Source organism: Oryza glaberrima, chromosome 2 (assembly GCF_000147395.1).
Source record: "Oryza glaberrima chromosome 2, OglaRS2, whole genome shotgun sequence".
Lineage (NCBI taxonomy): Eukaryota > Viridiplantae > Streptophyta > Magnoliopsida > Poales > Poaceae > Oryza > Oryza glaberrima.
In genome coordinates this window covers 2901482-2918372 of record NC_068327.1, presented here as the reverse complement: position 1 = coordinate 2918372, position 16891 = coordinate 2901482, and the positions used below count along the sequence as shown (strand labels likewise).

The 16891-nt window shown below is 42.2% G+C and overlaps 2 protein-coding genes across 2 annotated transcripts in view; one reads left to right on the top strand and one right to left on the bottom strand.

Moving 5' to 3' along the window:
- Positions 1–2957: 2957 nt before the first annotated feature.
- LOC127761571 (receptor-like protein 2) overlaps positions 2958–16891 on the bottom strand; it is a 51052-nt gene continuing 37118 nt past the window's right edge. The window contains exons 3-4 of the mRNA XM_052285883.1: positions 3990–5047; positions 2958–3952 (exon numbers count right to left, since the gene is read on the bottom strand). Coding sequence (XP_052141843.1) covers positions 2958–3952; positions 3990–5047 — 2053 coding nt within the window. The remainder of the gene's footprint in view (positions 3953–3989; positions 5048–16891) is intronic.
- On the top strand, positions 8869–15749 carry LOC127762726 (receptor-like protein 2). The gene is made up of 2 exons (XM_052287201.1): positions 8869–10906; positions 13403–15749. The coding sequence occupies exons 1-2, from the start codon at positions 9471–9473 to the stop codon at positions 15498–15500; spliced, it is 3534 nt and encodes a 1177-aa protein (XP_052143161.1). The 5' UTR covers positions 8869–9470; the 3' UTR covers positions 15501–15749.

Below are 16891 nucleotides of genomic sequence, written 5' to 3'. Positions count from 1 at the left end.
ACGAGAACCCCGTTGAGGTTCAACTAGTATGGGCCGCACGTGAGTTGCACTCCCGTTCCGGCCCAATAACCGTCCCTCTGCGAGTACTGATTTTGGGCCTGTATGGGGGAGCTTCGCTGCTACAACTTCTCCTAGAATCAGAAACTCCCCCAAACAGTTCAATTTTTGTCCAGATTCTGAGAAGCTGTAGTTCTAGAAGCTATCATCTAGTTGCTTCTCAGAATCTTAAACTCCCCCAAAGAGACCCTTTGCCTGCCATACACGCATGGATCGGCCAAAACAATCTTTGTTAGGCAAAATTGTTCGTTCGTGTCGTGCAAACGCAAGCTGCGGGTGACTGAACCATCCAGGCCCTCTTTGTTTAAGCTTATAAGCCAACTTATAAGCAGAAAAGTCTAAGCCTAAACAAACAAGCATCTTTTTCAGTTTGACTTATTTTAAAGCTATAAGCCACTCTAACACTATTAAGCCAAAAACTAGGTTAGAGAAGCTTTTTTGGCTTATGTGAGATATATGTATAACTCCACAACTAAACTTAGGATATTAAATCCACCGACTTACAAATCATATAAGCCAATAAGCTGACTTAAAAGTCTAAGCCAGTAAGTATAAACCTACACAAAGTGTCTGAATCAGACGACCAATATCGTTTTCTCCCCACTGTTTGTGTTCGACACTTGATTTCAGGGCCGGCCCTAGGGGTAGGCCAGTTGTGCGACCGTCTAAGGCCCAGGCCGGAGGGGGGCCCATCACTTACCCCCCTGCCCCCCTATCCCAGCCCAGCACCACAGGCGGTAAGCCCAACAGAGTCCAGCGATCAGCGCGCGTGCGCGCGTGCGCGAGTGTGGTTGTGCGTCGCTTCGATCTGCCCGGGTCTGCGACTTGCGAGACCAGAGAGGTGGAGATCGAGGCCGAGCCACGTCGCTTCGTCGCCCTGAAATCCCGAATCGCCGCCGATGCCCTAGACAGTCCGCGTCCGCGACCGTGAAAGCCAAAAACCAAGCCGAGTGATCAGACTTCAGAGACGGAGACCGGGAGATGGAGTGCCTGACTGCCTGTGCGCCGTTGCCTGATTGCTCGCCTCGCCATCGCTGGCGGCCGGCCCAGCCAACCGCTGTGGTGCATGGCTGCCTGTCTGGGTCCGCCTGAGTGATTCCTCCTGTGATCGATGTGATCGACTGATCGTCAATTCGTCATCAATTGTTTGCCTCTCCTCCCCAGCACTAAGGTAGGTCATTGAACTATGCCTTTATCAATTAATTTCAATTCATAGTTATTGTTGTATAGATATAATTTGCTTTGCAATTTCCCTATTTCAGGTGTTATAATGTTACCTAAAAACATTTGTCGGGTGCTCAGAAAAGAAACAAAAAGAAAACGAGAATATCAATTATTGAAAAACTATTTAAGGTCAACTATGTCACAGGAAAGGTTGAATGGCTTGGCTATGTGCAGATTGAGAAGAATATCTTGCACGACATTGATCTTCAAACTGTCATTATTGATTTCGCTTCAAGAAATGCGAGAAGAAGCTCTTTTTTATAAGGGACATAGGATATTTGTTGTCTCCTATTAAGGTATTCATACTCATTTGTTTCAATTGTGTTTTTTTAGTTGTCAATTATACTATCGATATTATTCATTGAGAATAAATTGCTCTATTGCAACTTGCAAACTACTTGATTGATTATTTATCATATTAGAAATGTTTATTTGTGTCACTCTATGGTATATGCTTTATAGAGTATATATATTAGAAGTAAAAAAAAAATAGCCTTAACTTCCTATAAGGGCCCATAGTGTCAAGTTCGCCTAGGGCCTCCCAAATGTCAGGACCGGCCCTGCTTGATTTCACTGCAGCTAGAATTGGTCTTCTTGCACTAGCAGAAAATTGATGGGAGAGACAAAGGAAACAATGAAGTAGTACTACATCAGTTCCAAAATAAATTTATTTTTCACTCATCCCACATGGCCACACGTACCACTACAAAGCCATAAAAACTAGAATATAACTACTTTATCAAACCCCAATATAATTATTATTCACTTTATCTACTTCTACTTTCACAAACTCCGATACGAAGATTATTTTAAAAATAAACTTATTTTAAATAAATAAAAGGATCTAAAAATGAACCTAGTATAAGCGAAAGATCCACGTGGATCCACGTCTGCTACTTTTGTCTCAACGATGGTTACGTCGATGGCTGGTAAGCCGCATCGGGGAAAGTGGCAAATTGAAAGAAAGTTTCTCTCGGTAAACAGTGGAAGCTTGGAGTAGAATTGTCATATAGTTGATAGTTGGTTAGAGCCCCAAAAGAATAGAAGTTCTGAAAAGTGGGTGTTGAGGATTGAGCAAACTATGTTTGAGAGAAAATTGAGGAGAATTGTGGAGAAGTGGAGTTTTGGCTACCATTTCAAGTTTGGCTTGGGGAGCCCTGGCTAAGCACGTGCATAAAATCTCTATTAGGGGGATCCATCTTGTTTGATGAAATGCAAAACTGAGTTGTGTTTCTATTTGTAGAGGATGAAGCTGCAGCATTGCTGTAACAAGATTGCAATGGCTACAAATGTAACGGCTATAACTGCTACTCTATTATTTTAGTGCATGTGCCTGAAATCACTGTACATATATTGTATTTTATTTCTTTCCTACCGGCAGTAGCACTACAACTTGGTAATTATTGTTACCTGCCCCATAATGGCTACTATCAGGTTGGATTGGATGAGTAGTTCATTGTAGATGCCCAGTGGGAAAAGTGACATTTCGAGAAGAGTGGAAAATAACTAAAATATTCCTCCACTGGGAAACATGAACAAAAGCTATATTTCACTCGCAACTACAGTACACACAACTTGTTCAGTGGACGTGTCCGCTTGGACCTGAATAGCTCTGTCCAAACACCAAACTGACCAATTTTTTTATAAAAAAAAAACACATGAAAACTGCAATAGAACTAGCCAAAAAACCTCGATAATACTGCCTGATCATACACCACACCTAAACAGAAGAACGCACCGAAAGCGATTGCAAAGACGGTCTTTGGAGTGGTTTCTTCTCCGGTGAGCGTGGAGACTGGAGGTGCCTCTGCTGAATCACAGGTGCGAGTGAGTGTAGGATCACACAGCTTTGGGTTGCCAGAAAAATCATACGGATATGAAGACTGGACACCAGCTGGAATCCACCCCTCTAAGTCGTTGTTAGAAGCATCAAATGTTGTAAGGAAGTGCAGGTTATTCAGCCCCGGTGGAATTGAACCTGAGAGATGGTTGTTGGACAAGTCTACCACCTGCAGGTTTGTCAGGTCGAAAAGTTGCTGTGGAATCTGTCCTGACAAGCTGTTGAAGCTCAAGTTGAGCAATGTGAGTGATTTCAGCCGACCAACCTCTGAAGAGATCGCACCGGTAAGCTCGTTGTTTGCAAGATTCAGCATTGCAGGGAGAGCATTGTTCTTGCCATATGTAAGTGATGGCCTTGCATAGACAGGCTGTTCAAATGCCCTGGGATCCAATTGGGTTGCAACCTTGTCAGATTGAAGCATTGGCATCAACATTATTGCCGTTGGGAGATCCCCTGTAAGCTTGTTGTTTGATATATCTATGAAGTAGAGGAAGTTCAGGCCATGGATCCAGTCTGGTAGTGATCCAGTGAGTTGATTTTTAGACAGATCCAAAACCTCCAGCTTGGACAATTTCGATAGCCAAAGAGGAATTTTTCCAGACAATGAGCAAGATGGTATGGAAAGAACCTGAAGACTCTGAAAACCATCAGTGGTTGCTATATCCTCTGGCATGGTCTCACCCTTGAAGTTGGTTCCTATGATCAAAGTGTTGATTTTCCTGGAGTTCTTGAGGGCGTGAATTACATTTGCAATATTCACAAAAGAATTGTTGGAAAGTGATAGGAACAAAAGGGACTTCAGGTTGCCAATTCTTGGTGACAACTCTGCCGGGTCGGCCGAAGGAACTTCTTGGTGACAACTGTCCATAGAATTTATTTGAAGATAGTTTCAGCGAGGTCAGATTGCTGCATGAGTAGACGCTTTCTGGAATTTCTCCACTGAACTTGTTTGACTCAAGATCCAAAACTTTCAGATTGTGAAGTCCGGAGAAGTTCACCTTCAGAAGCTCGCCTCTGAAGTTGTTGTACTTGAGGTTGATGATCTTGAGATTTGTACAGTTCCCTAGAGCTGATGGCAATTCCCCGGACATCCTGTTGTAGTCCAAATGGAGCTCCTCTAATCTCTTAAGCTGACCTATGCTACCCGGAATATCGCCGATGAAATTGTTCGATCCAAGATCAAGAACTACTATATTCTTGAGCTTGGTTATCTGTTTACCATCAAGCTCTCCTTCCAAACCATTCTTCAGAAAAGAGAGGTGCTCCAACATGGAAGCATCAAAGAGCTCATCTGGCAAGCTGCCATTGATCTCGTTGTTGCTAGCCTTGAGCACTCTGAGTGAAGAGCACTTACCTATCTCAGCTGGAATGCTGCCACTGAAGAGGTTGTATGAGAGATCAAGAACAGCGAAGGATGGCGAGCTGATGCAGAAAGAAGACGGCAGCGCGCCACTGAAAGTGTTGTGGCTCGCGTTGATCGCGACAAGATCACTCTTCTCCCATATCGTGGACGGAAACTCCCCGGCGAAGAAATTGTGGGAGATGTTCAGAACCTGAAGAGGATGGTGAGGCAGTGATGGTGAAGATTCCTGCAGCTCGCCGTTGAGGCGGTTGAAGCTGACGTCGAGGAAGGCGACGCTGGCGGAGGAGATCAACTCCGGTGGGAGCTCGCCGGAGAGAGAATTGTACGACAGGTCGAGGCGGCGCAAGCCGGTGAGGTTGGCAATTGATACAGAGATGGGGCCCTCGAGCGCCATGGACGGCAGCGAGAGCTCGGTCACCGTGCCATTGCTGCCGCAGGCGATGCCTTCCCACGTGCAGCAGCTTGTGCCGCTCTGCCATGACCGGGAGAGATTGCTGCTGGAATCCGGCGAGAGCTCGCGGAGGAACTGGAGGAGTGAGCTCTTCTCCTGCTCCGTGCAGGAGGTGGCAGGAGAGAGGAAGGAGAGCAGCACAAGAGCAGCAAGGACAAGGAGAAGTTGAAGTTCCTGCATCTTGGTCATGCTGTTCTTGTGTGAGAAATGGAGTTTCTGAACAATTTCGTCAGATTAGCAATGGAGTTTTGCTTCGGGTGTGTTTAGTTCACGCTAAAATTGGAAGTTTAATTGAAATTGGAACGATGTGACAAAAAGTTGGAAGTTTGTGTGTAGGAAAGTTTTGATGTGATGGAAAAGTTAAAAATTTGAAGAAAAATTTTGGAACTAAACTCGGCCTTCATCTGGTTGCTATACCTGACTAGCTGAAGCTTAGGATTCTGCTATACCTGACTAGCTTAGGTTCATTTCTAATACTAGGTGCAGAATTCTGGTGTGCTGATCTGAACAAAGTCAGAAAGCAACTTTTTCAACTTCTCTTTTCTGGCCTGCTCGATTAGTATCAGTTGTAGTTGAATTGTTTCAGTCAATGGCCTGTTGCTACGTTTCCTTGTAAACTTTGACTGTATCCAGTTCAGACTTAAGAGTAGAAAACTCAGTGATACTTAACTGACAACGTTTATGCATGACTTATTAATGCAACTTACAATTGATGAATTTCTGCATCTCACCTCACCTGCCGACTGATTTGCCATAGGGGGAAACATTCTTTTGCTAGGCAAAATTGTTCGTTCGTGCCGTGCAAGCTACAGGTGACAAAAACCATTCAGACCTCCATTATGATTTTCAGAATCAGACGACTGATATCGTTTTCTCCCCACTTTTCACACTTGATTTCACTGCATCTAGAACCTTGCAGTGGCAGAGAATTGATGGGAAAGACGAAGGAAACGATGAATTAAGCTCGAGAGTGGATTAAACTCTCAAGCGGATATCTCTTTATTATTTGTATGTCACTCAAATAGTTATGAAAAAAATAAAAAAAATTGAGAAGATGTGTTAACGTGTAATATATCACTCTACAAACATGCAAGTTAAAATTCTACTTCTATAAATTTCAAACAAAAAACAAATTAAACTACAGCTAGTTAATATTCACAATCAAATTTTTTTTTTCATTGCATCATGTAGAAGTTAAATTTTAATTGATCTAGCACATATTAATCCATCTAGTTCATTTTTTTTAAAAAAAATTTATAACCATTTGAGTGACATACAAACAATAAGGGATAGCCCCTTGAGAGTTTAGAATAATTTTCCAATTAAGCTCCATATGGATGTGACCAAAGGAGCATCGTAGTCTTGACTGATACCTTGGTCGTGTTTAGTTCCACAGCTAATTTTTTTTAAGTATACAGACACACATTTGAAGTATTAAACGTAGACTAATAACAAAACAAATTATAAATTCCGCCTGTAAACTGCGAGACTAATCTATTAAGCCTAATTAATCCGTCATTAGCAAATGTTTACTATAGCACCACGTTGTCAAATCATGGCGTAATTAAGCTCAAAAGATTCGTCTCGCAATTTACATGTAAACTGTGCAATTGGTTTTTTTTTCGTCCAGGTTTAATGCTCCATGCATATGTCAAACATTTGATGTGACGGAATTTTTGGAAGTTTGAAGGAAACTAAACACAACCCTTGTCTCTAAGGACTCTTTGAGTCTTGATTGATACTCCTTTCTCTCGATTGATATTTTTCCTTAGAGATCTTTTATAGTGTTTGTGAGGTGTGTAGAAGGTACATAGAAGTATTACAAGGTAGGGCAACATGAACCGTTAATAATGACATGGGCAAGGTATGGAATAAATTATCGTAACCGATGGCGTTAAGTAGTTAACTAAGTAACTTATGGACATCTATAATTAGATCAATACTTCTTTGTTATATAGGAGAAAAAAAGAGATATATATGTCTTTAATATGGCTATTCTAGCAAAGCAATGCTGGCGGCTGCTTCAGGAGCCTGATTCTCTGTGTGCTCAGATTCTGAAGGCCAAGTATTATCCATCTGGATCAATTCTGCAAGCTAAACCAAGATCGGGCATGTCATATACATGGAGAAGCATTCAAGCATACTAAAAGGGCTGCAGACTCTTTAGGCTGGCATGATTTGGCGAGTGGGCAATGGCAATTCCATCGGCATTTGGGATGATCCTTGGATCCCTAGAGACTGGACGAGAAAAACTGTATCTAATAAGGGCACGAACATGCTAACAAGAGTAAATGAATTGATAGATCCTTATACGGGCGATTGGGATGAGATGCTGGTGAGGCAAACTTTCTGTGAAGAAGATGTCAAGGCCATTCTGTCAATTCCGGTTCAAGTGGACAGGGATGATGTAGTGGGGTGGCATTATGATAAGAGGGGCCTCTTTTCTATGAAATCTGCCTACAAAGTGCAGAAAGAAATTGAGAGAAGAAACAGCAGAAGTGCACCTGCATCTTCGTCGGGGGGGTGCACAAAGTGATCAAGTATGGAAAAGGCTCTGGAAGCTTAACTGTCCGAACAAGATGAAACACTTCATGTGGCGATTGGGGCATGACACAATTGCCCTCCAGATGACTCTCAAGAGAAAGGGAATGGATATTGATACCAAATGTTTGATCTTTCATGCTGCAGGATGCCTTTCATGCTGAAGTGCTGGCGGGAGTTAAGGGGCTCAAAGCTGCTACTAGTTTGGGCATGGCTCACATTCATTTGGAGTCTGATTCTATGATGCTTATTCAGGCCCTGAAGGGAGAAGATCTTCAGTTTGCGCCGTTGGGGACTCTTCTGTTTGAAGCGAAGAACATTATCGCCTCGTCTTTTCTTACTTGCAAGTTTAGCTTTTGTCCGCGTGATTGTAATAAGTTAGCTGATGCTATAGCATCGATCGGATGTAACAGTCCCCCAAACACCGATCTCTTTGGGGACGGTGCACCTCCGGGTGTTGAGGGTTTGGTCGCCGGCGATTCTGCCGCGTCCATGGTTTAATGGAAACATGAAGTTTTCCTCTCAAAAAAAGGAGAAAAAAGATATCAATCCGACCAATCTCTCATTTATCGTTCTTCTTCCTCGTGACTCGTTCTTCTTTCCTGTTCTTCTTCTTCTTCATCTCCTACCTAGAGTTTGATGTGTTCTATAAGATGGATGCATATTACAGGGAGAAGCGCCGCCTTGGGTTACAAGTGGGAGGCGGTAAGTTTTGTACTGATTAGTGACGTAGTTGGTTACTCATTTACGTGATAAAAAGGCTATCTATTAGTGCCGATAAGAGTCTGATTCAGGATGGGTCTCCTTCTTAGGATCAATGATATTTTAACTGACTATGATCTTCAAAAAGAATAAATCTCCAAAGAACCACACAAATATTGGTGATACCTTTACTGATGATGCTCTTGGAACACAAATAATGTAGTGGACGAGATTATTGAATGAGGTACTACTCTGTCAAAAAAAAACGAATTCCTAACTACGAACCTGGATACATATATGTCCAAGTTCGTAGATAGTATTGGTCTTTTTTTTTTTTGGGGGGGGGGGGGGGGGGACCGGAGAACCAAACTAAGTTTTATGCTCATCTAGGAACACAATATAAATAAAGGAAAATCATGTAATTTATGCCAGTAGAGAAAATCACGCCAAGAAAATCGCTACTGGGAGTTGTACCGATGCGGTACTGATGCTAATGCTATTTTCAAGACTGTTGTACTATTTTCTCTCTCCAGCCTAATTTATCATTTTACTCTTTCCACCTAAATACCTATAACAATACTTAAGTACACCTTTCAAGAGGTATCTTTTGTTGTAGATCAGCAAAAGCAAAGAAACGGTCAAGCTGCATGCTTGCTGACAAGATGCGATGTACCAAAATTTGTTGCTAGCACCTTCAGTTTTACGCCTTCAATCAACACAAGGGGAAAAAAGCAAAGTGAGAGAAGAGCTTAGGTGATATTTGTTCCCGAGTCTTGACGGCTGAAGACCGGTAAAGATGACAACAGGAGGCTACCAGGACTTTTCATACTTCTATCAACTTCTTATCCTCCAGAAGCAGCTAGGAAAGAAAGGCTCCCTCACACAGTCGAAATGTGCAGTTTGACCTTGATGGCAGTTGAAGATCCTGTTCATATGTTCCAGGATATGCACATGTCTAGACCATTGAAATTTTCTCTACTTTCCTGCTGCATTTGAGTAATCATCTCTGCCACCGTTTTGCAGAACTGCAGGCGATTCATGTTGTTACTGTCTGCTCAATCTATGAACAATTGTCCGTGGACCATTGATAGAAAAAAGGCATTGCAGGTGGTGGCTCTTATTCACCTCTGAATTGTCTTTGTGATGACCAGTCACTCAGCCAGTAACTGCAGTCAGCAAAGACTTCACGGCAGCTCCTTTCAGATTTTCTGGCCTTATAATGCCCACTACTGCATATTGATTTATCCAGAGTTCCAGACTATACTCAATCTGATAAAAAAAAAAGATCCATCATGAGACCTTCCCAGTTTCCATGCAGCAGAAGCAGCAGCAAATTACCCACCGATTTACTTGGGTTTGTTGTTGTGCTACTACTGTGTTTAGCCTCTTCCACCGGCTCCTGCACAGATCAGGAGAAGAGCTTCCTCCTCCAGTTCCTCGCTGGCCTCTCGGAGGACGGTGGCCTCGCCGTGTCATGGCGGAATGACACAGATTGCTGCACATGGGAAGGGATCACCTGCGGCACAGATGCAACGATCACCGAAATTTCGCTGGCATCTAAGGGCCTTGAAGGGCACATCTCACCATACCTTGGCAACCTCACTGGCCTGCTCCACCTGAACCTGTCACACAATTCGCTGTCCGGTGAACTTCCATTGGAGGAGTTGGTGTCGTCGAGCAGCATCGTCATCCTTGATGTCAGCTTCAATCACTTGAGTGGAGCTTTGAAAGAGCTCTCAGCTCATACAACTATCCGGCCTCTGCAGGTACTGAACATTTCAAGCAACTTGTTTGCAGGGCAATTTCCATCCACCACATGGAAGGTGATGAACAATCTGGTGGCTCTTAATGCCAGCAACAACAGCTGTGTAGGACAGATACCGAGTTCTTTGTGCATCAATGCACCATCCTTTGCTGTGCTCGACCTCTCTTTCAATCAATTTGGTGGCAGCATACCCCTAGACATAAGCAATTGCTCCATGCTTAGAGTGCTCAAGGGTGGTCACAACAACTTCCATGGTGCCCTCCCAGATGAACTATTCAACGCTTCATCGTTGGAGTACCTTTCTTTCCCAGACAATTTTCTTAATGGAGTACTTGATGATGCCAATATTATAAAACTCAGCAAACTGTCAATCCTTGATCTCGAACAGAATATGTTTAGTGGCAAAATACCCAAATCCATAGGTCAGCTCAAGAGATTGGAGGAATTCCGTTTGGGTGAGAACAAGTTGTATGGGGAGCTGCCATCAACTCTAGGCAACTGCACAAATCTCAAAATCCTTGACCTCAAGTTCAACAACCTCAGTGGAGAACTTGGCAAGATCGACTTTTCCAGCCTATCTAATCTAACGACAATTGATCTTCTTGTGAACAACTTCAGTGGTACAGTTCCAGACAGCATTTATGCATGCACCAATTTGATTGTCCTGAGAATTGCAAGGAACAATTTTCATGGGGAGTTCTCACAGACAATGAATAGACTGAGGTCTCTCGTCTTCTTATCAGTTGCTGATAATGCTTTTACTAATATCAGAAGTGCACTTCACATCTTCAAGACCTTCAGAAAGTTAAAAATGCTACTTATTGGAGGGAACTTCAAGAATGAGGTATTGCCAGAGGAAGAAACAATTGATGGTTTTGAAAATCTACAGCATCTCTCAATAAGTGGGTCCTCGTTATATGGAAAAATGCCTGTCTGGCTATCGAAGCTCACAAATTTGGAGAAGTTACATTTATATGACAACCAATTAACTGGATCAGTACCTGTATGGATCAAAAACCTCAACTTCCTCCTCCACCTAGACATAACAAATAATAATTTTACAGGGGAAATTCTAACAACATTAATACAGTTGCCAGTGCTTAAATCAAAGAAGATGGTATCTATTCTAAATGAAAGGGTCTCTAAAATAATTGTTTGCAGCGGTTCAAGGCATCAATTACTGATGGGACCAGCAACACTAAATATAGGCAGAAATGGCTTTACAGGTGTGATCCCTCCAGAGATTGGTCAGCTGAAGGCACTCGATATGCTTGATTTGAGCTACAATAGTTTCTCTGGGGAAATCCCACAAGAAATCTGCAACCTCACCGACCTGGAGATGCTAGACTTGTCTAACAACAATCTAACAGGTACAATCCCTTCAGAACTGAGCAAGCTACACTTCCTTTCTGCATTCAATGTTTCCAACAATGACCTGGAAGGACCTATTCCAACTGGAGGCCAGTTCGGTACATTTGATAATTCAAGCTTTGATGGTAATCCAAAGCTATGTGGTCCTATGATCAGTCGCCAGTGTAATTCAGCAAAAGCTATTCCCACGCCTGGATTTTACGCATATAACTTCAGTGTCAACATCTTTGGCATCACAGTGGGCTTGTTCTTTGCACTTGGTGTGCTGTTAGATCAGATGTTACTATCCAGGCTAGGGTTTCTTCAATTCTGATATGAGCATAAGATGATTTGGGTCAATAAATTTACCTATTTAGGCCTTGTTTGATTCAGCTTAGGATTATTATAATCTAGCTTATTAGGAGTAAGCTGAAACAAACAAATAGATTATTATAGTAGATTATTATAATCTATAAGCCAGATTATTATAATCTGATAAGCTGCTCTAGAGGAGCTTTTTTCAGATTATTGAGTGGCTAAAGACCCACTACCCCTACATACTTGAGAAAAATTACCCACCTATGCCATCAACCGAACAGATAGCTGAGGGCATTATAGACTTTAGCCATTCAAACCCAATAATCCATGCCTTCAATAATCCAGACAAACAAACAACTCACAGTTTATTCTATGCTAGCTTATTATAATCCAGCTTATAGTAATCTGGCTTAATAATCTAGATTATAATAATCATAAGTTGAAACAAACAGGGCCTTAGTTAAAGACCATCATTCAGTTGACACAACTCAGGTGTGCAGAATGAGCATTCTGAAAGATGGTCAGTACTTTAATTCGGCAAAATCATTTGTACTTTGAGAGAGTATATACAATTTGAGAATCGTGTGCTACTAGTTTTATTATCATCAGCATTGTACAAAAGATTGAGGTAAACCAAGAAGAAATAATAATAATAAAAGAAACTCGTCCTGTTCAGATTCACACGCAGAGAAGAGTAGTAATAGAGAAGAGATGGCGGCGCGTTGCGAAGTGCGTACCCGATTGGGGGTACTGATGGCGACGCGGAAGCCTTACTCGAGAGTCCCCGCCGGCCGAAGAGGCGGCGGCGCTGTCGCCGTGGAGACGACGACGAGGAGGAGGAGACGGACGCCTGTGGGAAATGTTTTCTGGTTGGGCCTTTCAATACTCAATTGCCGCAGGAAATCGAAACGGGTCGCATATGAATCGAAATGCCCGGGAAATAAGTTTACTTTAGCTCCCTCACTCTATAGCCAAGTCTGAAAGTCATCCATGAACTTAAATACCAGTTATAGCCCATCTTCCAACTCATAATACCGTGCCAATTTTAATCCTTCGCAGTATAGTGACCAGCTTTGACTGATGTGACAAGTGGGACCCTCTTCTTTCTCTTCTTTTCGGGATTGAGTTGGCGCCGGTGGTTGACACTTGTGGCAAAATTTGTATTTTTTATTGCAACATGTAGAAGTTGAATTTTAAGTTGCATGTTTATGGAGTGATAGATCGCATGTTAGTACATATTTTTAATACTTTTAATTTTTTTTCAAAACTATTTAAGTGACATACAAATAATGAGGGGACATCCGAGAGTTTAAAATCCAATCTCTGCAAGCTACGGGTGTACTGAACTGAACCATTATGATTTTCAGAATCAGACGACTGAAATCGTTTTCTCCCCTCTGATTCACACTTTGATTTCACTGCAACTAAAACTGGTCTTCTTGCAGTAGCAGAGAAATGATGGGAAAGACAAAAGAAACGATGAATTAAGCGAAAGATCCACATATGGATGTGACCAGAGGAGCATCCAAGTCTTGATTCTTGACTGGTACCTTGTCTGTGAGGACTCTTGAGTCTTGACTGGTACTCCTTTCTCTCGATTGATATTTTTCCTAAGCATTTAAGCTTGAACACATGTTCTTCTTGATGATTGCAGGAGACAACCATATGCATTTAATTTCATTAATTCCAAAGTTACTTCGCATCCAGCAGCAGCAGCAACAACAGCAAATTGACCATGCCTAATCTCTGCCTCGTTCTTGCGCTGATCCTGTTCTCTGCATCTTCAATCAGCTGCTGCACGGACCATGAGAGAAACTGTCTCCTCCAGTTCTTGGCTGGGCTCTCGCAAGATGGCCATGGTGGCCTTGCCGCATCGTGGAGGCACGGCACAGATTGCTGCTCATGGGAAGGCATCACCTGCAGCAGCAGCAGCAGCAGCAGCACGGCCAGCAAGGCCGTCACAATCACAGACGTCTTGCTGGCCTCCAAGAAACTCGAAGGCAGCATATCACCTGCTCTTGGCAGGCTACCAGGTTTGCAGCGTCTGAACCTGTCGCACAACTCACTGTCCGGTGGATTACCTGCAGAAATAATGTCGTCAGACAGCATCGTCATCCTTGACATCAGCTTCAACCTCCTCAATGGAGACCTGCTAGATTCGCCGTCGTCGTCGTCGTCTTCGGCTTCCGGTCGCCGCATTCAGGTGATCAACGTCTCCAGCAACTCGTTTTCAGGACGGTTTCTGTCCAGCTCATGGAAGGAGATGGAGAATCTGGTTGTGCTCAACGCCAGCAACAACAGTTTCACTGGGCCGATGCCAACCTTCTTCTGCATCAGATCGTCCTCTTTCTCCATGCTCGACCTCTCTTACAACCATTTCAATGGCAATGTGCCGCCGGAGATCGGCAACTGTTCTTCGTTAAGAATGCTAAAGGCTGATCACAACAATCTCAGTGGAACTCTTCCTGATGAACTCTTCAATGTGACCTCGCTGGAGCACCTCTCTTTTCCTAACAATGGTTTACAGGGAGTTCTTGATGGTGCAGGCATAATCAAGCTCAGGAATTTGGTTGTCCTTGATCTTGGATTCAATATGTTCAGTGGCAACATCCCTGATTCCATTGGGAAGCTCAAGAGGTTGGAGGAGATTCACTTGCACCACAACAGCTTGGCAGGGGAGCTGACACCAGCTATAGGCAGCTGCACGAATCTCAAAGCATTAAATCTTGGGAGCAACAACTTCAGTGGAGAGCTTGGCAAGGTCAACTTCTCCAAACTGTCTAGTCTAAAATCTTTGCATGTCTCATATAACAGCTTCAATGGCACAATTCCAGAGAGTGTGTACACATGCAGCAACCTGAATGCATTGCAACTATCGTTTAACAAGTTCCATGGTCAGCTCTCATTCAGAATAGCCAACCTCAAGTCCCTAACCTACCTATCACTTGCTGAAAACTCTTTTACAAATATTTCAAATACACTTCAAATCCTCAAGAGCTCTAGAGATCTCACCACCTTGCTTATTGGAGGCAACTTTAGGGATGAGGAAATTTCAGACGACAAAACAATCGATGGTTTTGAGAATCTTAAGGTTCTTGCTATGGAAAACTGTCCACTGTTTGGAAATATACCTATTTGGATATCAAAACTCAAGAATCTGGAGATGCTATTCTTGTTTAACAATCATTTAAGTGGATCAATTCCGGTTTGCATCAGCACCTTAAACTCCCTATTCTATCTAGATTTATCAAACAACAGCCTTTCAGGGGAAATCCCAGCAGAGTTAACAGAGATGCCAATGCTAAGATCAGAAAGGGTTACATCTCATTTGGACATAAAGATCTTTGAGCTGCCTGTTTACACTGGTCCATCACCTAAGTACTTCACTGTCAGTGATTTCCCTGCAGTGATGATTCTGGAAAACAACAACTTAACAGGTGTGATCCCAACAGAGCTTGGTCAGTTGAAGGCACTACTCTCACTCATTCTGGGCTACAACAACCTACATGGAGAGATTCCAGAAACAATCCTTGATCTTACAAACCTGGAAATACTAGACCTGTCCAACAACCATCTCACTGGTACAATTCCAGCTGACCTGAACAACCTGAACTTCCTCTCTGAACTCAACGTCTCCAACAATGACTTGCAAGGGCCGGTTCCAACTGGAGGACACCTGGATACATTCCCAAGATCCAGCTTTGATGGAAATCCGAGGCTATGCGGTCATATACTAGATCAAGATTGTGATGATCCAGTCGTAGTAGATGCACCTCAAGGTTCCAGCAGACAAGGAGGTTACAAGGTCATCTTTGTGATTGCATTTGGTGCCTTATTTGGAGTAGGGGTGTTGTTAGATCAGTTGTGCTTGTCGAGGCTTGTCACCTAGTAGACGCATTTCAGTTCAATTGTTGGAGGAAAGGCTGATTGCGGGTGAAAGGGAGAAATGCTGAAGATCTTCAAACATTCAGTGGTTTGTCACTGAAAGGCAGTCAGTCATGCTTTCATCGGTGTGCCCACTCCGAAAGTCTGAACGACGAGCAACTGTGCAAGGGAAGATCATCGAATCTCATACACATCGTTTCACCTATTATAAGCTGTAAAACTTATTAACGACATAAAAAAAATACTTCCTCCGTTTATTAATATATAACGCTGTTGACTTTTTGAAATACGCTTGATCATTTGTCTTATTTAAAAAAATATATATAATTATCATTTATTTTAGTGTGACTTGATTTATCGTCAAATGTTCTTTTCTAGCATGACTTAATTGTTTTTATATTTGCACAAAAAATTAAATATGAAGAATGGTCAAACGTTTGTTAAAAAATCAATGGTATCATATACTCCCTCCTTCTCTAAATGTTTGACGCTGTTGACTTTTTTAAATATGTTTGACCGTTCGTCTTATTCAAAAACTGTGAAATGTGTAAAACTATATGTATACATAAAAGTATATTTAACAATAAAATAAATCAAATGATAGGAAAAGAATTAATAATTACTTAAATTTTTTGAATAAGACGAACGGTCAAACATTTTAAAAAAGATCAACGGCGTCAAACATTTTGGTATGGAGGGAGTATTAAAAAACGGAGGTAGTATAAGGTTAAAACTTTTATACATGTGTTCTTAGCGACTTAAAAGTCAATGCTAGAAAATAATCTATGATGAAAAACATCAACTCAACTCTAAAATTAAGTTTTCTAATTTAACTTTTGGTTCCCGCTGATGCAATGCAGGTACAATGTTTCGCCCCAAACTAGCGGTACGATCGTCGTAAAAGATCGTGTCAAACCGGAAACATTCAAACACAACTGCTCAAGAGAGTACTTTCTCCCACGGTACGTGATAACCGATAATACGTCCGAGTGCAATAATAATAAGCCATCAAAAGAAAAATAGCATACTTGGTCTACTGACTAAATACTCAAAGGAACAAGGAATTACTCCTATTTGTCTCTCATCAAGTAGCCAATTGTATGAACAACAACTACTCACGCCATTTCAAATGCAAGCATTCCAGTCAAATTGTACCAGTACACACATCAGGCTGGCAAGAAAACGGAAATAAATTGTACGGAGTAATTTACAAACCTAAGCTAAGCATAAAACCAAGCCAGAAAAAAACTGGTTCAAATCCCTCCGGGGCATCCCTCAAACACGCTTCCACTTAAGTACTTGAAAAGTTAGTACTGATAACTACTCCTTACTAACTTGCATGTATTTGAATACGATTCCTTGTTATAAGTTTCTCCGAACCACCGAAGCAGGCAG